The following is a 25,645-nucleotide window of genomic DNA, read 5'->3' on the forward strand; positions in this document are numbered from 1 at the left end:
TCCCCCTCCTCCCCTCTCCCTCCTCTTCTTCCCCTCTCCCTCCCCTTCCCTCTTCTTCTGGTAGGGATAAGAGAAGAATTTCTTCCTGGGTACATTGGAGAAATTATAAGAAAATTGATTGCAGGCCTTTAGCATGGTGTGTCATAAATGGTGACCTTCATCTTTGCTCTAAACTGTTGCTTCTGGTTGGCACCCAGATTGGCTTTCCAGCTACTCAGATGCAGTCACCACTGTCTGCTCCCTCCGTAGATTCACCTCTGTGTTTCTCCATAATCGTGTGTTGATGAGAAATGGCCGTCGGGAGATATGCACAATTCGGAAGCTTGTTGCACAGACTCTCGAGCTGTTCTTGGAGTTGTGTACTGATTTGTGATGCTTATTATGACTCCTTGAACGAAACTAGCTATGAAGCCCCGAGCTATGATCCCACAAATGAGGGGTGTTTGGGTGCTTGATACTGGAGACCACCCTGAGAATGGTCTGGAGAGACCCATGCCGGGGTCTCTCTCCAGATCATTCTCAGGGTGGTCTCCAGTATCATGCAGATGATCATGCCAGGGGTAGTAGACTACTCCAACACCTTTTAATTAGCAAATGAAAGTGGGTGATGTTAATTAGAGACAATTTTATTTATTTTATTTTATTTTTCGTTTTTCGAGACAGGGTTTCTCTGTAGCTTTGGTGCCTGTCCCGGAACTAGCTCTTGTAGACCAGGCTGGCCTCGAACTCCCAGACATCCGCCTGCCTCTGCCTCCCGAGTGCTGGGATTAAAGGTGTGTGCCACCACCGCCCAGCATTAGAGACAATTTTAGCTCTGTCTGGAATCCAGTGCCTGGCTGGTGCATAGTCAGCTTTTGAATTCCCATATGACCAACAGAAGTGAGTAGCTGCTGAGTGAAAGGGACTTTGTCCCTGCCCGGAAGTGCTCACAGGTCAGCGCTGCACAGAGCACATGGCTTTGGGGGACAGGTTGGAAGAGTCCGAAAAGTGACGTGGGCAGAATCACAGTCCTTCACAATGTCCTGTGCTCCTCGGAATATTTACACAAATCGGGCCCAAGACTTCTTATCAAACACCGAAAGCCTGGGAGAAAAGTCTCTCTATACAGCAGACAATTCCTTAAAGTTGCCGACTTAGGAATGTAAAGGACCAAGCAGAACTAAAGCAGGACCAGAGGGCAGGAGAGTAACCCACAGACTCATAACTGTTAACAAAATACTACATGCTTTAAAAAGATATTTATTAAGCAATTGGCGGTTATTACACCCAAGCAAAGGGAATGCATATTCTGTGAGACAGGTATATGAGAGCTACAGCAAAGTCTTAGTTAACGTGTACAAATCCTTCAAAGAAAGAAGCCAAAATACCCCCAGTGACATTCTAACACACTATGATGACATACGTGGACCAGCTTAGGACTCCGTATTTTAGTGATGGTACTACAGTGTTTAACGATAGTCACATGAACGAATGTTCTCTTGTACATTAAATCCACAACATGAAATGTGACAAATATAAATAGTTTTGTGATTTGAGCTGCATATGTGATTTGGGTTTGAATTGTTAAGACCATGGACAAATTTTCAAGCTGTTTCCCCCTGGGCTCTCTGTTCTGGGGGAGATGGGGGGCCTAAAGAGGATATCTGTGAATATTTTGACAGAACTTTCTGGCCATCTTCATGAGGAATGTTTTCTGAAAGTAGAGGGTTTGTCTTTTCTTTTTTTGCCAGTTTTGAGAGTAGCCGGCAGTCCTTTGAGAAAAGGTCTGTACAGTAAAGGCAAGAAGTAGTCATGGCAATGCCAGGCTAGCAACTGTAGGGACATCAACACGCAGCATTTAAAAAACAAGACAGCGATGTTGTTGGCCTAATCACCTGCCTACAGCATCCCAAAGAGGTTGGCGTTCAGAAAGAAAACCACAAAGATGAGCCCCACCAGAACCTTCCTCCTCAACGACTCCACCTTTGTATTATTGCAAAGAGCTGGCTGACCAGATCTGAGGAACCCGAATTGTTCAGTGGCTGAGCTTCATGTTGGGAGTCTGTGTCCACCACCAGACTATGTAGGTCTCTGTTGATTTTGAATAGTAATTTGTTTTCTGCTAAAAATGGACCAATAAATAAGAATGAGATCCCATTCTCTGAGCTCTGTTTGTCACGGGTCCTCTGTGCAGCTCGCTGCTGTACTATCTGGCTACTGTTACAGTTGATGTCCCCGAGAAGTCACAGGCCACCCACAGCTAGCACAGTGTCTTCAAGGACATCACCTCTTTCTCCAAACACTGCTATTTACACTAGATACACTGTTTCTGAAAACAGAATGACTCTATGAGCTTACACATCAAGAACACTTTGTATATGTAAATATTATGCAATATTTTAAAGAGGTACACACTGTTCTTTAAAAGACAGAAGAGTGTAGGCACCAGTCTTGCACAAAATCTCAGTTTTTTAAAAAAAATATTAAATTCAAGTATAAGGATAAATGAAAAAGACAAAAAATGAGCTAAACTGTTCATACTGAACCCAAAATTATAACTATCTTGGGTACTTAAAAGAAAGTATTTGCATGAAAAACAAAACTAGACTTGAGTCTGATCTCACCTCAGCCTTCTCTGTAGCCAGGTCACTGCAAGTGGTTGTCCTAGGTAGAGGGGTGCTAGGGTGTTTCTAAATTTCCTCGTCACAAATTTTAACACGTTTATTTGTTTGTTGAAATGGAGTTTCACTCTGCATCCCAGGCTGGGATGGAATTCACTAGACAACTCAGGCAGTCCTTGGTAATGGTAATCCTCCTGCCTCAACTTTCAACAAGTATGCATCATCACACCCAGCTAGATTTTCCCATTTAAAATAATTAAAAGGCATAAATGGTTATTTAAAAAGCTCCTCTTCATATAACAGTGTCTTCCTCTAGGGAAGATGATGACCTTGACTTTGTCAGTGCATAAGCTTTGATGGACCCTGACTGCTAACAACAATCGAGGCAACGGAAACAGGGACCATAGGGAGAAATTGGCTTCTTCTCTTTTTGAATGCCCTCAATGTGATTCCCACTAACAAACATGTTAGCTCTGTCTACAAATATTGTAGTGGCAGCCCATTCATATTTGGAATCAAGAATACAACTCCCAAGTGGGATGAATGGCCCATTGCAGTCCTGTGGTGGGGACACTTGATATTGGCCTACTAGAGAGATCTGCTTCATAATTCAAATATTTTTACCCACTACCCACAGCAACACAACATGCAGATGACTGTGAGATCACTACGAAGAAAAAATCTTTGGCTTGTTAATCAATCTCTCATCGCTCAGAACAGAGCAGGCACATACCAAATACTGAGGAATGGTAGGCTTTCCCACACAGTTTCCTTCAGGGTAATTTTCTTTAGCCCTAAACGATACACAGAATGCAATAACATAAAGAACTTGCAAGTAATAAAGGGGGAACGGTTGGAGAGGACAAATTAAAGAGTCCTTTCTCTAAACACACCCTTTCACTTCCCAGGTCAGCCACTGGGAAACTCAGCGGCCCTTACTCTGCAGTCCATTCTCCAGATGCGAGTTCAGGACTGGTGGCATGGACCACAGAGATGGGACCACTGCAGAAATTAAGCAACCAGTCAGAAGTTAGGCTTGTTTCTCTCTAAAACAGTGATACACATTATCTTTTGAAAACTTGTTTCCTCTCAAATGTGGTGTATTTACAGACAAAACTTATCAGGAAGCTGCACTTCCTGTTTTTAATTTCTGAGCGCTCTTAAGGAGATGGACATGCTGAACGCGCTACTGACACCTCTTGGGACTGAACACATCAGCGTACTTTGCTGATACACTCCACGAATTAACCAAACATTGGGTGGTTAGAGTGAGTTCATGTCCACATGGGTTCCAGAAATATTTCTTTAAAGGTAATTCTCATTCTGCTTGTTTTTGATGTTTCAAAGCAAGTAGGCAATCCGCTACTTCAGCATAATCTTCCCTTACACAGTTTAAGCAGTCCCTTCTGCAGGAGCTGCTTACTTGACAGCAGTACACAGAAGAACGGAAACAATCATTTTGGAAAGATAGAATTGATCATGTAGTTGAACATATAGAAAGTAGTGCCTTTACAAATGAAAATTGGTCTTCATCGCTCAAATGCAGGATATTTATTGAAAGGTGCACTCTTTCATAATTATGACTAAGAGACTATGAGAGCAGAAACCCATTGGCTGTGCCTATCACTCAGCAATGAGGTGTGAACAGCAAGACTACCTTGCTAGTCACATGACAGGGACAAGTAGAGATAAATTATTAAAACTTTTAAAGTTTTGGATAACATAAGGCATAAATGTTGGGGAAAGCATGAGTCTGACTTCACCATTTGTAACTTTCTGATAGTCTTTAGGTTGCTATAGGCTGGTCAGAATAAATAATAACTACCTATCCACGAATGAAAGGCTCGTGATTAGCTCATACGTTAAGTCAATGAAGGCAGTCTGTGTCTCTTGCAATGTTTCACTGCCTGCATTGGTGCATGCAACTAAACTGGGTTCTTTTCAGACGCAGTTTGCTCTCTTCCACCACAAAGACGGAGCATTAGGTGTAACCTTGGCGTCTGTTGCTCTAAAACCCTGCAATACTATTATACTACTAAAGATCATTTGGAAGGAACAGGTGCTCATTTTTAAACATTTTATGTGAGATTAATAATTATTTCTCATGCACTCTGGAGTGTCTGCTTGCAATGATAACCACCAATCGCATTTGTCTGTTGAACACTTGAAATGTACCTGCTACCACTTAGAAGAACTGAATCGCTTATTTTAGGTAACTTTGAATTTTAAAAAATGATAAACTATGTTACTTAGGTTTTTGTGTACTCATGAAATTTAAGCTGTTGAATCTATTTTTCCATGATCAAGTTAAATGTGTCAAATATTACTAATGAAACTAATATTACTGCCTGTGTAAGGAACATACTAAGTCTCAGAATTACTGTGGGGGGAGGAATGGGGACTTCCCAGTCATTTCATATTGATTACACATGTGGCATACATTATGGTGCATTTGCGTGAATGTTATGGAGCTTTGTGGAGATTGCTAGCTTTGAGAAGTCATATCTTAAGTTATTCGTGCTGCTATTTCATTTTTGTTATGATGAGAAAAGCAAATGGGGTTTAGTGTTTGCCCATCAAGAAGGAAAGCCATTGCTCAGCCTCTGTCTCCTCCTTCCTCTGAGTGGCAAAGCTGTCAGTAGCTCCGAATGCAAAACTAGGGGACATGCAGGGATGGCGCAAGAGCACTCTGATGTGTGCACAGTCCCATCAAACTGCACAGACTCCCCCACCCCAATCCGGCTGTACTCCCCTCCCCGCCCCCAGTTGTCTCCAGATCCTATTGTCTCTAATCCTAACCTGCCTTTCTGCTTCCTCCCACGTTCTGCTTGGCTATGGCTTCTGGTGTGGAGCAGTGAGAGATGACTGGGCGCTGCCATGTGCTGTCATGTGTTGATGCTCGACTTGGTCCAGGCCCGAGAGCTTTCATCCTTCAGAGTGGAGAGCTTTCTCTGGGAGAAGGATTCAAACCCCAGAAGTTTGAACACTGCCACCCGGTACTTCTTGGACATGATGTTGTACAGAATGGGGTTGATGGCAGCACTGAGGTAGAAGAGAACGAAAGACACGAGGTTGCAGTACTGGCTGATCTGTGCAATCTCCAGGGAGCCGGGCTCGAAGGACTTGGAAAACAGGTATCTTCCCACATGGAAGGGCAGCCAGCAGAGGATGAAAGCGAACACCACTGCAGCTGGAGGAAAAGAGCAAGAGAGACAGTCAGGGCGAGGCATGTCACAAACCACTGTATCAGGGCGAGGCATGTCACAAACCACTGTATCAGCTCGAGGCATGTCACAAACCACTGTATCAGTGCGGGGCACGTCACAAACCACTGTATCAGTGCGGGGCATGTCACAAACCACTGTATCAGCGCGGGGCACGTCACAAACCACTGTATCAGCGCGGGGCATGTCACAAACCACTGTATCAGCGCGGGGCACGTCACAAACCACTGTATCAGCGCGGGGCACGTCACAAACCACTGTATCAGCGCGGGGCATGTCACAAACCACTGTATCAGCGCGGGGCATGTCACAAACCACTGTATCAGCGCGGGGCACGTCACAAACCACTGTATCAGCGCGGGGCATGTCACAAACCACTGTATCAGCGCGGGGCATGTCACAAACCACTGTATCAGCGCGGGGCATGTCACAAACCACTGTATCAGCGCGGGGCATGTCACAAACCACTGTATCAGCGCGGGGCATGTCACAAACCACTGTATCAGCGCGGGGCATGTCACAAACCACTGTATCAGTGCGGGGCATGTCACAAACCACTGTATCAGTGCGGGGCATGTCACAAACCACTGTATCAGCTCGAGGCATGTCACAAACCACTGTATCAGTGCGGGGCATGTCACAAACCACTGTATCAGTGTGGGGCATGTCACAAACCACTGTATCAGTGTGGGGCATGTCACAAACCACTGTACGTTTTAAGTCTTGGCTTTGTTTATTCCACGAGTGACAGGCCCACTGACAAACAGCTGAATAATCTGCCCCCATCTTCCCAGTCTTCCTACTTGGTAACTGCTCGACTTTGTGGTTGACTTGCCATAAGGACTCAACTAAACAACTGCTTAGTGATCATCCTCCATTTATATGCGTCACACAGAACGTGAACACAAATGAGGCAAGGTGTTTGTACTCCACCACAGCAGTGGGTCAGAATTCCCAGGGCACTCCTCCCGCTCCATGCTGGGGCTAAGCATGCCCATGAAGCACTCTCCCACTAAGCAATAGCCCCAGCACCCTCTTGGGCACATGCAGGTTCCTTGACTATAAAATAGATTCATTAACTTAAGTTATCTAAGGAAGGGAAAGGGGAAACACCTTCTTTTTCTTTTCCTCTCTTCCCCTTTCTTTTCTCTGATTTTAGGACAGGGTTTTGTTAGGTTTTGTGGACTAGTGTACCCAGATTTTTCAAGTAAGTTTTACAGGGGACTGGATATGCAATAGAGATTCATAACAACTGAAAAGACTATTCTATGTCATCTACAATAGATATAAATAAAGTATAAAAAGTTGTTAAACCAGCGAACATTAATTACCACCTATTCAAGGCTTCATATTGCACATACGAAAGATTCTTAAAGAATTCTAAATTTTTAGATTGAGTTTTTAAAATTCATAAATGAGAGAAAAGCAATGTGCTGGTTCCAATCCTGCTTTAACAATCTCTTCAGATGGTACGGGAAGAAGACAATGGACATGGGCATTGAGATGCCAATGGGGAAACATAGGCATTTGTAGCTTACAAAACTGGAGGGGATTAGCAATTCCTCCTTCGGACTAAGTCATGTAAGAAGAGTTGGCATGTCACAGCAGCTCTGTGTCCCTCTCTCCAGTGAGAGAACTGGAGACACGGAGACAGCCCCATGGAAGACACGGGAGACAGCCCCATGGAAGACACGGGGAGGGGGAGCTTACTGACAATCTCTCCCTCCTATCAGGGCCATCCTTGTCTGGGAAACAACTTTGGACATCCCCGAGGAACTCTCTAACATTTCGATATGCAGGATTTGAGTGTAATAAAGTTGTGAATAGGAAACCATCCTGCAAAAGCTAAGAAAATGCCAGTAGGCATGGAATGTCTTGAGAAAGGGAGCTCAGCTGTTCCTCTTGGATATGAGCATGGTCTTCATGGCTTCACTGTGCATGCACTTCACATGCCTCTAAGGAGGAGGACTCTGTGCAGTAACCGTCAGTGCACCCAGCTGTGACCCTGTCCCCAGAGGTTCCTGAGCACAGGTAAGATAGCTTCTCTACCCTTCCATGGCATATGCTAGTGGGGAGACAGATAATCAGGAAAATAGCTACAAGAGATTCCCACATTCCACCTGACAAAGCCTTATATGGGCTGAATAAATAGTGTAGCTGTGATTACCTGCAAAAGATACACAGGGCTGAAAAAAACAATATTGAAAGCAAACCAAATACATTCATAAACAGTCTTCAACAGAGTGATCCAACTTTTTGGTTAAATTTACCACGGAGTAATTTCTCAATCATATGCCTTTCTGTTTGTAATGTTACTTTGATGGCCACAAATTCTATAGGAGTCAGGAAGCTGAACCTCTCCTTCAAGGACCTCAAAAAAAAAAAAAAAAACATGATGAGGTATCTCCATCTTAAAGCAAGTTTCCCTAGAGATATTCATTTTATGGAATTGCCAATATGAAAAGCTTTGTCGTGGAGAAGAAAAGATACAGAAAGGGACAGAGAAAGAAAGGAAAAAGCAGTAACGGAAAACAAGAACTGGGGTGTGTGTGCAGAAAGAGAGACTCCGGAGGCATGGGGACACAAAGACGTCTAGAAACAAAAAAATGAGGGCCCTTGAGAAAGACAAGCAGTGGAGGAAGAAAAGCTGCCTGGCGCAAGACTCACCAAGCATCTTCACTGTCTGCTTGTGGTTCTGGTCCCTGAGCGAGGCGCCCACCGCCGCGTCTCCGCGCCTCCGCCACAGCTTCCTCCCAATGAGACTGTAGAGCACGGTGAGGCAGAAGACCGGGAGGAAGAAGAAGACACTGGATACCCACACCATGACCGTGAGCAGCCCAGAGCGCACTGCGAACTCGGTGGCGCGGCACTCGTTGGTGTCCCGAGGATCGGTCCCGTTCTCGTGCTCCACGCCCACCAGCACGAAGATGGGCCCCGCGCTGCAGAAGGCCACGGCCCAGATAACAAGGATGACCAACTTCACGCGGCCCTTGGTGACCACCACCTTGGCCCGCAGCGGGAAGCAGATGGCGAAGTAGCGCTCGACGCTCAGCGCGGTGATGGTGAGGACCGTGGCATAGGTGCAGCTCTCGCTGACGAACTGGAAGAGTTTGCAGAGCAGGTCGCCAAAGTTCCAAGGCCGGTACTGCCAGAGGCGAAAGAGGTCCAGCGGCATGCACAGGAAAATCAGCAGGTCCGAGAAGGCCATGCTGGACAGGTAGAGATTGGTGGTGGTGCGCAGCTCGCGGAAGCGGGACACCACCAGCATGGTGAGCAGGTTGCCCGAGATGCCCACCACAAAGAGCGCCACGCAGGTGGCGGTGATGCCCGCCAGCAGCGGCGCGGGGAACAGCGGCAGTAGCTCGTCCGTCAGCGAGTCGTTGCCTGGGGAAGCGTCCCAGTCCAGGTCCAGAGTGACATTAGGCTCTGGCTCCTCGCTGGGCGTCGCGTTCCACATGTTGCTAGGCTTGGGGTCGCAACCGCGCGGAGATCTGGTACCCCTGAGAAGGTCCCCTTAACGCGCAGGAGAGTGCGAGGGAGAAATAGGCTCCGGTGGCAGGAAGGATGTTTGGAGAGGAAAGAGAGAATGAAAAGCCTAGGGAGAAGGTGGGATGAGGTGAAGGTGAAGGGATTAGAGGTGAAAGGAAGAGAGTGACCCATTGAGCGCCTCTCCCACGTTCCCTCCCTTCCTGGCTCTCTCCCTTTCTCCTTCCCTTCACTCCGTCCCCACCTCTCTTTCCTCCCCCTTCCCACTCTTCCCCATAGTCCTTGTCTCCCAACCCAATCTGAGACCACTCACACACTTACCCCTCACCTTGTCACCCGAGCAGAGCCAGCAGCTCTGCCTGGCACTCGAGATCTCGCCCCAGTCGCATGTCGTACTCCCCCACTGCGTCCGAGTGCGTGGGCTTTACAGAAGGCAGGCGCTGCAAAGTGAGGGTGTGAGGACTCCTCTCCCTAGTCTTGGGCGCTAGGGTGGCCGGGAAGGACAGGTCATTCGGGTAGAGTAGGGAAGGGTGGAGGAGACGGTAGTGGCGTTAGTGGCGTAGTGGCGTAGAAGACGCCGCCTTGAGCAGCGGGATGGGGATCAAGCCCTTTCTCCGCAGGGGTCGAACAAGTTCCGCTCCTGGCAGGATGAAAAGGGGAGCGTGCCTGTCGGTGGGGAAGAAGGGCAGAGGAGAAAACGGGAGCTATTTGTATTCAAATCAGAAGAGGCAGTGCACACCTGGGAAGAACCTCTCGGGCAATCTTAGAATACATCTTTGTGTTCGCCCGGAATTTATAACCAGAAGCATGTTTCCTAGTCTGAGGTAACAGAACAAGACTGGAGCTGGTTCACTCCACAGTGTGCAAAAGTCGCGGTTCTAAATCCTAGCCCTGTGAGTGGGTGTGGGTAAGGGGTGTGCTGGATGAGCCAGCTGTAAACTACAGGCGGGATGGGAGTGCCACCGAGCAGAGCACAGAGGAAAGCAGGTGGCAAGTGCAGGAGCGGAAGCAGCCAGTGCCGCAAGGCTGGCACACGTCGAGGATGCGCAGTAAACTTACGTGATGTTTTTAAAGCAGGACTTGGAGAGATCAGCTGTTTAGAATCTGTGATTTTTTTTTTCTGGCAAGATCTCCAACCTTTTGAACTTTAGTTTTTGTTTGTTTGTTTTTGTAAAATTACAGACACCTTGAGGATCATTGTGGGCAGAAGCCAAACTTTAGAGATACATGAACCATTCAATAAGTTAATAAAGGCTGCGTTGCTTCACGGTTGTTGGTAAGGGGTGGGGGAAATCTCATTCAGTGGAAATGAATTTCAAGGAATCACTATAGTATCAAGGGTCTCTGAGAACAGCCCCATGCATCTGCTGTTCAGGTCTCGAAACACACACACACACACACACACACACACACACACACACACACAACTCACCACCACCACCACCAACAACAACAACAAAACTGAGAAGACATTTTGAGAGCCTAGAAACCCCTCTGGCTGCTTTCCACGCGCTTACGGGAGCCTTTTCAGCACCTCGGCCAGCGCCCGGTCCCTCCTGTCTGTACCTTCAAGCCTGAAGCCTTTTCCAAACAGCTCAGTCCTACAACCTGGGTGAGGAGGGAGAGAGACCATCCACCAAAATAGAGATCAACCATTAAGCTCCTACCTAACCGCATTCCTCTACTCCTACATAAAAGGATCCATTAACTACCATTGAGAGTATTTTTGCATATCAGAGTGTGATACTGCATGTCTTTGCTAGATGGTTTACCACCTTCTCTTATTACCTAAATTGTTAGAACACAAGCTTAGAAGACAAGAAACTGGGTGTGTACACATGTTCATAACAGGCTCAGAATAAAAGGGAGGCTGTGTGGGGGAAGATTGACTCACAGTTTACTTGTGAGGGCACTAATTATGGCTTAAGTGTACTGTGGTGCCTTACAGTCTTAGATTTTATCTACAATATTGACAAATCCAGAGCCAACAAGATAGCTTAGTGAGTAAAAGAGTTTGCCTCCAAAGCTGAAGACCAGAGTTCCAGCCTCAGAACCCACATGATGGTGAGAGAACAGACCATGGTGAGGTGTCCTCTGACTTCCACATGCACATGTGAGTAACTCCACAGGACACACAATAAAAATAAAGAAATAAACACAAGTAAAAGATAAATCTGGATTGTGTTATCAAGAAGAAGCACAGGGTTTTATTGAAACTGATCCATTTTTCACAATGATAACCTACATAACACTTTTTTTTAGATACTTATCAAACATTGCTAGTAACAACACAGATACAACCCAGACAGTTTCTGCATGTATAAATCTCTAATCTAGAGATGAAAACAGTTAGGCAAGGCATCCAAGCACAGCAACAACAGGTGTATCTAAAAGGCATCTAAAGGAGTCTACAATAAGAGAATCGGTTGGCAATGTGTCTGCCTCCTCAGACTTTTAGGCATCTGAACAGAATCTTGAAGAGGCTGAGTTCTTCTGGTAAAGCAAACCTTGCTCAACTGTTCAGGAAAAGGGCACAAAGATAGTTGGACCTCAGGCAGTACCCCATCTGTTGTGTTGGGCTGAGGGAGGAGGACTGTTAAGGGCCTTGGATATCTACAGTCAGTGAACAGTGGGAAACCCCAGGTCACTTGTGACATGGGAACTGACCTGATGGGTTCTCCTTCACACGGGTCAAAGTCTTCCTTCCACGGCTCAGATTTTGAGAACTGGATGGTGGTTGTGAAGCATCAGAAGCAGGAAGCTCACCTTGTAAAATTTTCTCTAGATGGGAAGATGACAGTACTCAAAAGTTCTCTGGTACTTGTAGTGAGGAGGGAATGTGGGCTCTATTTGGACAGGAGGAGTCATTTCTACTGACCCAGAACCTTATGAACCAGCTCTTTCTGCAGAGAAGTGTATAAATACACATGTGCATATATGTGTATTTCATATTCTCCTGGGAATGCAAAATCTTAATGTAGTCCCAAGGAAGCCTCAAACTACAAATAAAGTTCCTCAAAGACTGAAGTAAAATAAAGATAAAGCGCAGCCTTTCATAAGTGCTGACACACAGCAAACAGCACTTGCAAGGAGCTGGTCTTTCTTGGCCATCACTGTGAATCAGAAAATGCTCGGGATCTAGGGGTGTAGTGACTAAATGCTGCTCCTTAATTGCCACAGAATCCAAACTACCTTAGTGGACAGTCTTGTGCCAGGTGACACACTTAGATATGGATAGTAGAACAAACAGAATGATTAGACTAACATAAAATTTATTTATTTTTTTTATTATTTTTTATTTTTATTTTTAGTTGTTGAAGAAAAAAATATTCCCACCTCCTCCCCATTTCCCATCCCCCCCTCCTCCCACACACTACCCCCTCCCCCTCCCCTTCTCCTCCTTTCCCCCACTCTATTCCCCCTCCCTCTCAAGAATGAAGAGCAGTCCAGATTCCCTGCTCTATGGGAAGTCCAAGGTCCTCCCACTTCTATCCAGGTCCAGGAGGGTGAGCATCCAAACAGGCTAGGCTCCCACAAAGCCAGTTCATGTATTAGGATCAAAACCTAGTGCCATTGTCTTTGACTTCTCATCAGCCTTCATTGTCCGCCATGTTCAGAAAGTTCAGTTTCATCCCATGCTTATTCAGTCCCAGTCCCACTGGCCTTGGTGAGCTCCCAATAGATCAGTTCCACTGTCACAGTGCGTGGGTGCACCTCTCGTGGTCCTGACTTCCTTGCTCATGTTCTCCCTCCTTCTGCTCCTCATTTGGATCTTAAGAGCTCAGTCAGGTGCTCCTATTTTGGTCTCTGTCTCTATCTCGATCCATCGCCAGATGAAGGTTCTAAGGTGATATGCAAGATATTCATCAGTATGGCTGTAGGATAGGGTCATTTCAGGTTCCCTCTCCTCAGTTGCCCAAGGTACTAGCTGGGGACATCTCCCTGGACACCTGCGAGCCCCTCTAAGAGTCAAGTCTCTTGCCAACCCTAAGGTGGATCCCTTAATTAGGATATATATTTCTCTGTTCCCGTGTCCCAACCATCCCATTCCCCCATCACATTCTATTCCCCCAAGCTCCCCCAATCCTCCTCTTCTCATGTTTCTCACCCCAATTCCCCTTAGCCCCATACCACCTCACCCCCAAGTTCCCAGTTTTTGCCAGGCAATCTTGTCTACCATATCCAGGTGGATGACTATATGTTTTTCTTTGGGTTCACCTTCTTATTTAGCTTCTCTAGGATCACAAATTATATGTTCAATGTCCTTTATTTATGGCTAGAAACCAATTATGAGTGAGTACATCCCATGTTCATCTTTTTGGGTCTGGGATACCTCACTCAGGATAGTGTTTTCTATTTCCATCCATTTGCATGCAAAATTCGCGAAGTCATTGTTTTTTACCGCTGAGTAGTACTCTAATATGTATATATTCCACACTTTCTTCATCCATTCTTCCATTGAAGGGCATCTAGGTTGTTTCCAGGTTCTGGCTATTACAAATAATGCTGCTATGAACATAGTTGAACAAATGCTTTTGTCATATGATAGGGCATCTCTTGGGTATATTCCCAAGAGTGGTATTGCTGGGTCCAGGGGTAGGTTGATCCCGAATTTCCTGAGAAACCGAAACACTGATTTCCAAAGTGGTTGCACAAGATTGCATTCCCACCAGCAATGGATGAGGGTACCCCTTCCTCCACAGCCTCTCCAGCAAAGGCTATCATCGGTGCTTTTGATTTTAGCCATTCTGACAGGTGTGAGATGATATCTCAAAGTTGTTTTGATTTGCATTTCCCTGATTGCTAATGAGGTTGAGCATGACCTTAGGTGTCTTTTGGCCATTTGAACTTCTTCTTTTGAGAATTCTCTGTTCAGTTCAGTGCCCCATTTTTTAATTGGGTTAATTAGCATTTTAGAGTCTAGTTTCTTGAGTTCTCTATATATTTTGGAGATCAGACCTTTGTCTGTTGCGGGGTTGGTGAAGATCTTCTCCCAGTCAGTAGGTTGCCTTTTTGTCTTAGTGACAGTGTCCTTTGCTTTACAGAAGCTTCTCAGCTTTAGTAGGTCCCATTTATTCAATGTTGTCCTTAGTGTCTGTGCTGCTGGGGTTATACTTAAGAAGCGATCTCCTGTGCCCATCTGTTGTAGGGTACTTCCCACTTTCTCTTCTATCAGGTTCAGTGTGTTCGGACTGATATTGAGGTCTTTGATCCATTTGGACTTGAGTTTTGTGCAAGGTGATAGATATGGGTCTAATTTCAATCTTCTACAGGTTGACATCCAGTTGTGCCAGCACCATTTGTTGAAGATGCTTTCTTTCTTCCATTGTATACTTTTAGCTCCTTTGTCGAAAATGAGGTGTTCATAGGTTTGGGGATTAAATTCCGGGTCTTCTATGCGATTCCATTGGTCGACTTCTCTGTTTTTATGCCAATACCACACTGTTTTCATTACTGTAGCTCTGTGATAGAGTTTGAAGTCAGGGATGGTAATGCCTCCAGAAGATCCTTTATTGTATAGGATTGTTTTGGCTATCCTGGGTTTTTTATTTTTCCATATAAAATTGATTATTGTCCTCTCAAGATCCGTGAAGAATTTTGATGGGACCTTGATAGGAATTGCATTGAATCTATAAATTGCCTTTGGTAGAATTGCCATTTTTACTATGTTGATCCTCCCAATCCAAGAGCAAGGGAGGTCCTTCCATTTTCTGATATCCTCATCAATTTCTTTCTTCAATGCTTTAAAGTTCTTGTCAAATAGATCTTTTACTTCCTTGGTTAGAGTTACCCCGAGATATTTTATGCTGTTTGTGGCTATTGTGAAAGGTGAAGCTTCTCTGATTTCCCTCTCTGCTTCCATATCCTTTGTGTATAAGAGGGCGACTGATTTTTTGGAGTTGATCTTGTATCCTGCCACATTACTAAAGGTATTTATCAGCTGTAAAAGTTTCTTGGTGGAGTTTTGAGGGTCACTTATGTACACTATCATATCATCTGCAAATAACGAAAGTTTAACTTCTTCCTTTCCAAGTCAAATCCCCTTGATCCCCTTATGTTGTCTTATTGCTATTGCTAGAACTTCAAGCACTATGTTGAAGAGGTATGGCGAGAGTGGGTTTCTGAGTTTAGTGTTCCTGAGTTTAGTGGGATGGCTTTGAGTTTCTCTCCGTTTAATTTGATGTTAGCTGTCGGCTTGCTGTATATAGCTTTTATTATATTTAGGTATGACCCTTGTATCCCTAGTCTCTCCAAGACTTTTATCATAAAGGGATGTTGAATTTTGTCAAATACTTTTTCAGCATCTAATGAAATGATCATATGGTTTTTTTCTTTCAGCTTATTTATATGATGGATTACATTGATAGATTTTCGTATGTTGAACCAGCCCTGCATCTCTGGGATGAAGCCTACTTGATCATAATGGATAATTTTTCTAATGTGTTCTTGGATTCGGTTTGCCAGTATTTTGTTGAGGATTTTTGCGTCGATGTTCATGAGTGAGATTGGCCTGTAATTCTCTTTCTTGGTTGAGTCTTTGTGTGGTTTTGGTATCAGAGTGACTGTAGCTTCATAAAAGGAATTTGGCAATGACTCTTCTGCTTCTATATTGTGAAATACATTAAGGAGTATAGGTATTAGGTCTTCTTGGAAGTTCTGGTAGAATTTCGCATTGAAACCATCAGGTCCTGGGCTTTTTTTGGTAGGGAGGTTTTTGATAACAGCTTCTAGTTCTTCGTGACTAACAGGTCTATTTAGGTTGTTCACCTGGTCCTGGTTTAACTTTGGTATATGGTATTTATCTAAAAACGTGTCCATTTCTTTTACATTTTCCAGTTTTGTGCCATACAGGCCTTTGTAGTAAGATCTAATGATTCTTTGAATTTCCTCTGTGTCTGTGGTTATGTCCCCCTTTTCATTTCTGATCTTATTAATTTGCATATTCACTCTCTGGCGTTTTATTAGTTTGGATAGAGGTTTATCAATCTTGTTGATTTTCTCCAGGAACCAGCTTTTTGTTTCATTGATTCTTTGGATTGTTTTCTGTGTTTCTATTTTGTTGATTTCAGCCCTCAGTTTGATTATTTCCAGTCTTCTACTCCTCCTAGGTGAGTCTGCTTCTTTTTTTTTCTAGAGCTTTCAGGAGGGCTGTTAGGTCTTCAATGTGTGCTTTCTCTGTTTTCTTTAAGTGGGCACTTAGTGCTATGAACTTTCCTCTTAGGACTGCTTTCATAGTGTCCCATAGGTTTGAGTATGTTGAGTCTTTATTTTCATTGAATTTAAGAAAGACTTTAATTTCTTTCTTTATTTCTTCCTTGACCCAGGTGTGGTTCAGTAGTTGACTGTCCAGTTTCCATGAGTTTGTAGGCTTTCTGGGGGTAGCATTGCTGTTGAATTCTAACTTTAATCCTTGGTGATCCAATAAGACACAGGTGGTTACTAATATTTTTTGTATCTGTTTAAGATTGCTTTGTTACCGATTATGTGGTCAATTTTCGAGAAGGTTCCATATGCTGCAGAGAAGAAGGTATATTCTTTCCTATTTGGGTGGAATGATCTATAGATGTCTGTTAAGTCCAATTGATTCATTACCTCCCTTAATCCTCTTATTTCTCTGTTAGGTTTCTGTCTGATTGACCTGTCCATTGTTGAGAGAGGAGTTTTGAAATCTCCTACTACTAGTGTGTGTGGTTTGATGACTGCCTTGAGTTTTAGTAATGTTTCTTTTATTTAAGTGGGTGCTTTTATATTAGGGGTATAGATATTCAGGAATGAGACTTTGTCCTGATGAATTGTTCCTGTTATGTGTAAAAAATGTCCATCTCCATCTCTTCTGATTGATTTTAGTTTGAATTCAACTTTGTTAGAAATTAATATGGCCACGCCTGCTTCTTTCTTAGATCCATTTGCTTGATAAACCTTTTCCCAGCCCTTTACTCTGAGTAGATGTCTGTCTTTGTGGTTGAGGTGTGTTTCTTGTAAACAGCAGAATGTTGGATCCTGTTTTCGTATCCAATCTCTTAGCCTGTGCCTCTTTATAGATGAGTTGAGTCCATTGATATTAAGTGATATTAATGACCAGTGGTTGTTAACTCCGGTCATTTTTTCTTTTTTTGGTATTAGAGTTTGTGTGTTTCCCTTCTTCGAGTTGTGCTGGTGATGAGAACAGGGTTGTCAATGCTTAAATTTTTGCCACTTTGATAGATAAAACACAAATATTTGTGTGTTTTAAATGTACATTCTTTTAGTTTCAGTGAGGCTGAACATAATTTCATATATGTGAGAGAAATTTACTGATTCTTGTATAAGCCACTAGGTGATGATGTCACCCTGTTTTCCCATGGGGGTCTTGTTCTTGGCTGAATTTTTAAGAGCCTTGTGTTGAGGAGCTTCCTGGAAATGTGGATATTAAAAAATACTTCCTCAAGTTCTATTTGTTTTATTGTTTCAGTTCTGCTTATATACTATTTTTTCCTCTTTATTGACATGCAAATATATTCATGCCTATTTCGCCGTGCTTGTTGTGACTCCGGGCTGTCTCCACATTTGTGGACGCTATGATCCTTGGTAGTTTACAAAGAAATACATCCATTTTATTCTATTATTTTAATGTTTTGTTTTTGACACAATTCTGAATCTACTTGCAGTTTATCTTGGTATATAATGTGTCGGATGGGTCCAATTTTATTTTTTCCCTACTGGCTATCCAGTTGTTTCAACATCATTTATTTAAACACTCTTTTTTTTCCTTCTGTTGATTAGAGCTGGTTTTTGTTATTTATCAAATTTCTATATTTCCAATTTCAACCCTTGGGTTCTACATTCTACTTCTGCATCATTTATTTGTGCATTCAGTGAACTGTTTGCTCTTGGATGACATTTCCTCCACTAAATACTAATTACTAGATGCTAATTACAGACTGGGGAAACAGCTCAGTGCCTTGCAAGGAGGGGACCTGAGTTTGATGCCTAGAACTCACTTTTAAAAAGGCAGCACAGTGGCATAAATATATAATCCCAGTGCTGGGAATACAGAGACAGGCAGCTTTCTGGGCCTCACCGGCCAGCCAGCCCAGGTGAACTGACAACTTCCAGGTCAATGAGAGACTTTGTCCCAAAAAAAATATCCCAAGTGAGTGGACCCTGAGTAACGACACCCGAATTAACCTCTAACCAACATAGACATGTGCATATGTGTTTGTACACATGCGAAATTGCTAATTCTATTTTTAAATATTTATTTTATTCTTATTTAGGTGTGTGTGTGTGTGTGTGTGTGTGTGTGTGTGTGTGTGCACCCATGCAGGTGCCTTTAGAGGCCAGAAGAGGATCTCCTCTAGCAGGAGGTACAGACAGTCATGAGCCATCCAGTGTGGGCCCTAGAACCAAACTCTGGTCTTTTGTAAGGGCAGCAAACACTTTCAACTGCTGAGCCATCTTTTCAGTACCTCAAATACTAATTGTCTTCCACTTCATTCTTTCAACCTTTCTATTTATTCATTATATTCCCCATATTAATAAGGAGTAGGATTGAACAAACACCCACAAAGTCTGAAAAGAGACAGAAACAAGACAAAAGTTTCTCAATTAGAAAATACTCCTGGCTGATACTAAGGACCCGTGGTTCCTTTGCCTTTCTGTTCTGCTAACCCTCATGAGTGGCTTCCAACATCAAGTTTGCTTTATAACTCAAGGCTGACACTAGGAGATCTAGTCATCCAAATAAATTCTGAACAAGAAGGAGCAGAAGACAATGTTCTTAAGATGTAGCTCAAATCTCTCACCTTTATTGCATTAGCCAAGCACATATCTCTGAGAGACAAGGAAGTTGTTGTATGGAATCTTTTCCTGTGAGCATAATAAGATGCCATCTTGGACTTTCTTGTGGCCATGGCAACCAAAGCAGAACAAGACAATGGTACCAGGTCTATGGCAATGGTAACAGCGATGAAGCTAATGACACTCATGCTGAAGATTAGGAGACCCTCGCCTGGGATTCCAGTGATTATTCCCTCCCCCAGGTGCAAGGGATCTTAGGAGATGCTGGAATATAGAAGGAAAAGGTTGATTAAAGGTGGAACTCTATGACGCAGCTCCTATAAGGCTGTCATCACGGTGGGGTGGGATCTGGCAGTGACGAAGCTGTTTGGGATGTCACCTACTCATGTAAGTGTGACCTCATCCATACTCTGTACACAAGTCCAATGAACCCATCGATCTCACCAAGTTGGACTTTGGTGAGATTGTACTTCAGTCTACCTCTGGTGATTAGCCATTACCAACAGAAGTATATACCAGGTACTGAGGGTCCCTGTGCTGTGGCAGGGCATAAGATTGCTCCCAGAGTTCTAACGTAGGAAAAAACAAGTTGCATTCTTTGCTATGCTCCTCCTAGCCAGATTGCAAATGATTTAAAAGTAAAGATATTCTGTGAAATTATAGGACCCATGAGACCTGTTACAGTGTGTGTAAAGGCAATGGAGTACCCACAAGCAACATTCACTAACTTGATTACATTTATCTTTTATTTAAATTACATGTTTAAACATAGGACACTCAATTTAATTTAAGCGTTGCGTTGTGTCTCCCATAAAATACATCATTTACTTTAATGTTCAATTCAAGCTTTGGACATAATGTACTAACACATTTGGCTTGGCCTCTTGTACTCCTTCTACTATATCTTATAGCCTCATTTAAATAATCTCATGCACATATTTTAGAGTAAAAATGCACACACATCTTTCTTTCCAGACCAGGAAGTTGTAAGAATCCAAATTTGATATTAAGTACATCAATACAAGATTATATTTATAGAAAGATATCATTCCTAGTATCCAAGACAAGTGTTGTTATTTAATGAATAAGATGTATTATCATTAGCAAATATTTTGAATAATTAAGTACACAGCTTAGAAATTCATTTAAAAATATTAAGATTCTCTAATCAGAGGAGTAACATGTTCCTTAAAAACTCAGCATATTGGAGCCTAGGGAGATGGCACAGCGGTTTTAGCACTTGGCAAGCATGGAGACTGGAGTTTGGATTCCCCAGAACCCAAGTAAATTCAGGGTGGGCATGGTGGCCAACCTGCAATTCCAGCTTCAGAAGGTGGAAACAGGTGCCCTAAAACAAGGTGGCTAGGGAGACTCGAGGTTTGATTTAGAGCCTCTGCCTCAACCAATAGAGCAGAAGAAGGATAAAGACATTCCTGTCACTAAGGAAGAAAAGACGAATGAATGCTGGTCTAGCTTGTGTTTTCCCTGTCCACTTTTTCTCAGCCTGGGATTGCAGATGATGTCCACATCCACATGTGACATCCATTCTCAGATGGATGTCTGGAAAGAGCCTCACACACATGCCCAGAAGTGTGTCTCTTAGGTGATGCTGAATTCAGGTCAACCTCTCTGGAAAGAGCCTCACACACATGTCCAGAAGTGTGTCTCTTAGGTGATGCTGAATCCTGTAAATGGACCATGAAGATTAACCACTACGGTCACTTTGATTAATAACCTTAATTTTCTGTTAATAGCTATCCATTAAAAGCTACATACAGGGCCGAAAAGATGGCTTAGCAGTTAATAACACTTGCTGCTCTTACAGGGGACCTAAATTTGGTTATCAGTCCCCAAGTTAGGTGGCTCACAACCACCTGTGCCAAAAAAACTCCAGGACATTGATGCTGTCTTCTGGTTTCCAGGGGCACTCACATACATGTGCACACTCATGCTACACACATAAATAAACATTAAAGATTAAATATTTAAAATATATGAGTAGGTTTATAATTTCATATAGATATATTGGCTTATTAAATGATTATGAGACTAGTTTATTTATTAGTATCTTTTGACAGGTAGAAATAAAAGAAGTTTTAATTTTCTTGCTTTTTGGGGGTGGGTTTCAAGACAGAGTTTCTCTGTGTATAGCCCTGACTATCCTGGAACTGGCTCTGTAGACCAGGCTGGCCTCGAACTCATGGAGGTCCGCCTGCCTCTGCCTCCTGAGTGCTGGGATTAAAGGTGTGAGCCACTACCTCCAAGGTTTTTTGCACCCTTGATCCACGCATCACCATATAAAGGTGTGCAAACACATATGCAGGTGAGCACATCACCATAGGAAGGTGTGCACATACATATGCAGGTGTGCACATCAGCATATGAAGGTGTGCACATCACCATAGGAAGGTGTACATACATATGCAGGTGTGCACATCAGCATAGGAAGGTGTGCACATCCCCACATGGAGGTGTGCACACACATATGCAGATGTGCACATCACCAAATGCAGATGTGTGCACGCATGCAGGTGCACATGTCCTCTTCCATCATGTTCCAGAGCAACTATACTGTGAACGCAGGCCAGAGTGACCCTTAACATTTCATACCATTGTAAATCTCAGTATATCCAGATTACATACTATAAAGTGGTGACATTTCCCTTTCCTGGAATACTTTTTTTTTGTTGGTATTAAAACAAGCTCCTTAGATGATTTACCTGATTTCCAGGAAACTCATAATCTCAGTGAACTCTTCTGTGTCTTCCTCAAGTTATATTAAAAATTTGATGGATCAGGTCAGTGATATGGCTCAGGAGTAAAAACACAAGCCTGGTGACCTGAATTAAATTGTTGGGGCCCCAGTGGAAGGAGAGAATTGGCTCACAGAAATTGTCCTCTGACTTCCTCTTGTGTGTCCTGACACATGCATATAAACACACAGACACACACATACACACACACACACACATATAAATGGATGGATGGATGGATGGATGGATGGATTTTTTTTGGAAAGAACATGCATTTTGTGGACACAGCCACTCTCTGTTTCCCTCTTCACAGATACTATTAGCTTAGGTATTTCCTTTGCCCAGCAGTTTTCCTGAGCTATTATTTTCTCTTTGAGCCTTTTTCCTCCTTGGCTTGTCCTTGGTTAGGAAGAATGCATTTTTCAATACCTTCCCAAGCAAAGACATATGGAAGGTGCAGTTTTTGAGACTCTTATGTCCTTACCTTTGGGATATCAGCATACTGAATCAGGTGTCTGCTTCCTTGTTTTAAAGCCATCTTGTCTTTTTGGAATACTGTAACAGAGAGCCACAGACAAGGTGCCTTTACAGATAACAGAAGTTCATTCCTCACAGTTATGGATGCTGTGAATTCCCAGATCAAGGCAAATTTGATGCCAGGTGAGGATCCACCATCTCTCCTAGGCTGGGTTCTTGCTGTGCCCTCAATAGCAGAAAGGGCAAGGAAGCCAGTTTTTGGGCCCCTTTAAAGAACACCACCTCCTTCATGAAAGCCAAACTTCCACCACCAGCTGAGATGCTCAGATTCCTGCTATTCATTAATTGTATGAATGGGGTGGTAGAGAAAAAAGTCTGTAAGTACATAATTTTAGTTTAAGCATCAATTTTCCTAGAGAATTCCATCCCTGTCCCATGTCCCTATGACTGACATAGAACTCATTATACTGCGCATTCTGGCTTCAAATTCACAGTTTTCCTGTCTCAATCTCCTAAATGCTGGCATTACAGGTGTTTGTCACCCTGCTCAGCTTTCCCCCAACAGAAATGCAAAGGAATTGTTCCGTGGGATTTATTAGTGAAAAGTATGGACATTTACACAAAGTACCCAGGGAGGATGACTTTTGTAGTGCACAACGCACTCTATGCGCCACCATACAGTTCATGAACCGAGCAAGGGGCTGGAGATTGAAACACACAAAGACATACAAACAGCAAAGACAGAGAGAGACAAGGATCATTCTTGAAGCCAGAATGTCCCCTTTATTGTGTTCAGGGGCAGCTTATATAGAGATATCCAAGCCCCAGCAACCATTCCCCTGCCATCAGGAACTCCTGAGGGTCTCGTGCTCAGAGCAGCTGTAGGCACTCAGATCAGGGGAAAACAAGTTGTTTACAAGAAATTCAGGATCTGGGGTTTCACTGCTCCCAACAGACTTTTCAGTAAGGCCTTGAAGAATATATGAATACTGGCAGTGAGGGTGGTGACTTGCAGGGCAGGCAAAACAAATACAGAGGCAGTGGGGGAGGTGGGGGGCTTTGTACTGTGCCAGCCTAGCAAACCTGTGTCCAAACAGCTACCTCATATAGCCTTGTATAGGTTTGGACAGGAGAAAACTGTTTAAAATTGGTGATGGTCACATGAAGTACCAGTCATTTTTGCTCAAAAAAGCTCCTGAGGTTGGTGATATACAGTCACCGAAGATCTGTGCAGCCGAATCCTGTGAGATGATGTCCTTCAGTTTCTCTAACTGCTCAGCCAGACCCACATTTGCTCCACAGGGACGGGCACCAGCTTCTCCTGAAGCCTGCGGCTGGAGTCTGGAGGGACGTGAGACCACTATCTGCTCTGAAGAAAGACCCTGGGCTCCAGTCTGCCATTGATTTCAGATCCTCATCAAAGGCTCCAGATTAAATTCCATATCCTCTGCTCTCCATCCGTCTGTCTTTGTAACCTTCCCACCCCGCTGACTTTAGAGTTAGCACCATGTGCAAAAGCGAAGCCTGGGGGGTAGGATGATAACCACAGGCTCATAAAGCTGGAAACCAGAACCACATTTCCTACTCCAGGTCAGCACTAGTAAGTGCTCCCACTTCTTAGATCAAGCCTGACAGTGTGGGAGAACATGACGGAGAAGGAGTAAGGAATCCAACACAGCCTCGGTGGTGCAATCAAACGGGAGAATGATGACCTGCGACAAGAGAGGTGGGCATGATCCAATGGGTTGAGGGTCACAGCTGTGATTTATTTTCCTCTTACGGATATGGAAAGTACTGGATGGTAACAGCAATGAGGCCTGATCTGACTTACATCTAGCATTGTAACCCTGGGGGTCATTTAGAGAGTTGGAAAGGATAGAGGCATGGAGGCTTCTTAAGTGATTTTAAAAGGTAAGATACCATGGTGGTTGGAGGCATCGATGACTTGCTTCAGGGTCGTGTCGCGGAAGTGATGGAGAAAATCACTGGCATTTGTACTTCTGAAGGGTAGAACTCATGTGCTACGTCTATGTCCCAATGTGTTAAAATAGGGGCGGTGGCGGGGCTGCGTCCCCAACACCCTGGCCGCTTGGCTAGCTCATGCCCGAAATAACAACACACAAACTGTGTTCATTTAAGAACTGCTTGGCCCATGAACTCTAGCCCTTACAGGCTAATTCTAGCACCTGGACTAGCCCATTTCTAATAATGCGTGTAAGCACCCCAAGGTGCGCTTACCGGGAAGATTCTAGCCTCTGTCCATCCTGGGAGGGCTGAGCATGGCTTCTCTGCTCCTGAGCTGTCAGCTCTCTCCCGGAGCAGAGCAGAGTCTGACCTCACTTCCTCTTCCGCCCAGAATTCTATTCTGTTTTCTCCTCCCATCTATGTTCTAAGCTATGAGGCCAAGCAGTGTGTTTATTACTTAACCAATGAAATCAACAGATTGATATATGACACTCCCACATCACCAATGTGAGTCTTTTGGCTTTTGTAACCAAGGATGAACTCAACATTAACATGAAAAGCAGAAAAGAGCTTAATTTTAGAGGTATTAAATTAGAGTCTTATAAAGAGAACTTGGGAAGGCAGCTGGAAATACCGCCATGAAGGGCAAAGCTAGAGACTGAACCACGGAGTGGTCGGCTGTGGATACGTATATCAGGCTGCCAGTTTAGATGACCGAGCAAGTGGGTACGACTGGAAAAGAAAAGTGACCCAAAGGCCTTGAGATTTGAAACCTATTCACACCTAAAGTTCAGGTAAAGGGCACAAGCAGTCAGTGGCGTAGAAGCAAAGCCAGGAGAGTGATGTGCTCAAGCCCAGCACAGGAGGGGTAGCAGAAGTGGTACCAATCTACCAGGTGGCATACCAAGAGCAGACTGGCAATGTCTGATTGCTCTGCAGCAGAAAGCCCACCTGATCCTGCTACAGGTCAGGAAGATGCATGGTAACCTTCAAAGCTACGTGCAGGTAGTTAATAATGATGATCATGGTGGCATGATGGAAGTTAACCTCATTTCAACACAGAACCAGCCAGTTTGAGGACTGGGCAGAGACAACAGTGGGCAGTAACTAGAGAAGGCTGTAGAGTTGGAGCCGGAATTGATGGCGAGACAGATGGAGATGCTGTGGTAATATTCTTACAGAGCAGACTGCCGTGACCTAAAGCATGGGAGAAGATGGCTCTGTGGGCACAGGTATAGGAGAATGGCGGAAGTAGCTCACTAGGCTTGTGGGAATTCTCTCTGGGGGCTTTTGTTTTCTTAGCAGTATAGGAAGCCGAGGCTGTGATGGGGAATTTGGAGGATAAAAACACTGTGAAATT

At 44.0% G+C, this 25,645-nt stretch overlaps 1 protein-coding gene across 1 annotated transcript; it reads right to left on the reverse strand.

The window, feature by feature from the left end:
- Window positions 1-5,485: 5,485 nt before the first annotated feature.
- Ghsr (growth hormone secretagogue receptor) lies at window positions 5,486-9,281 on the reverse strand. The gene is made up of 2 exons (XM_050142017.1): window positions 8,492-9,281; window positions 5,486-5,790 (listed from the first exon to the last, which is right to left on the reverse strand). The coding sequence occupies exons 1-2, from the start codon at window positions 9,279-9,281 to the stop codon at window positions 5,486-5,488; spliced, it is 1,095 nt and encodes a 364-aa protein (XP_049997974.1).
- Window positions 9,282-25,645: the final 16,364 nt, after the last annotated feature.

The sequence above is a fragment of the Alexandromys fortis genome, unplaced genomic scaffold, assembly GCF_014885135.2.
Source record: "Alexandromys fortis isolate MF-2015 unplaced genomic scaffold, M_Fortis_MF-2015_v1.1 scaffold_41, whole genome shotgun sequence".
In the NCBI taxonomy this organism is placed as follows: Eukaryota; Metazoa; Chordata; class Mammalia; order Rodentia; family Cricetidae; genus Alexandromys; species Alexandromys fortis.

What these genes read in the sequence shown, in the direction of transcription:
- Ghsr (XM_050142017.1), bottom strand. Translation starts at nt 9,281, where the DNA reads ATGTGGAACGCGACGCCCAGCGAGGAGCCAGAGCCTAATGTCACTCTG. An exon ending in GCAGACAGTGAAGATGCTTG is followed by an intron (nt 5,791 to 8,491) that starts GTGAGTCTTGCG and finishes CTTTTCCTCCAG; the next exon opens with CTGCAGTGGTGTTCGCTTTC.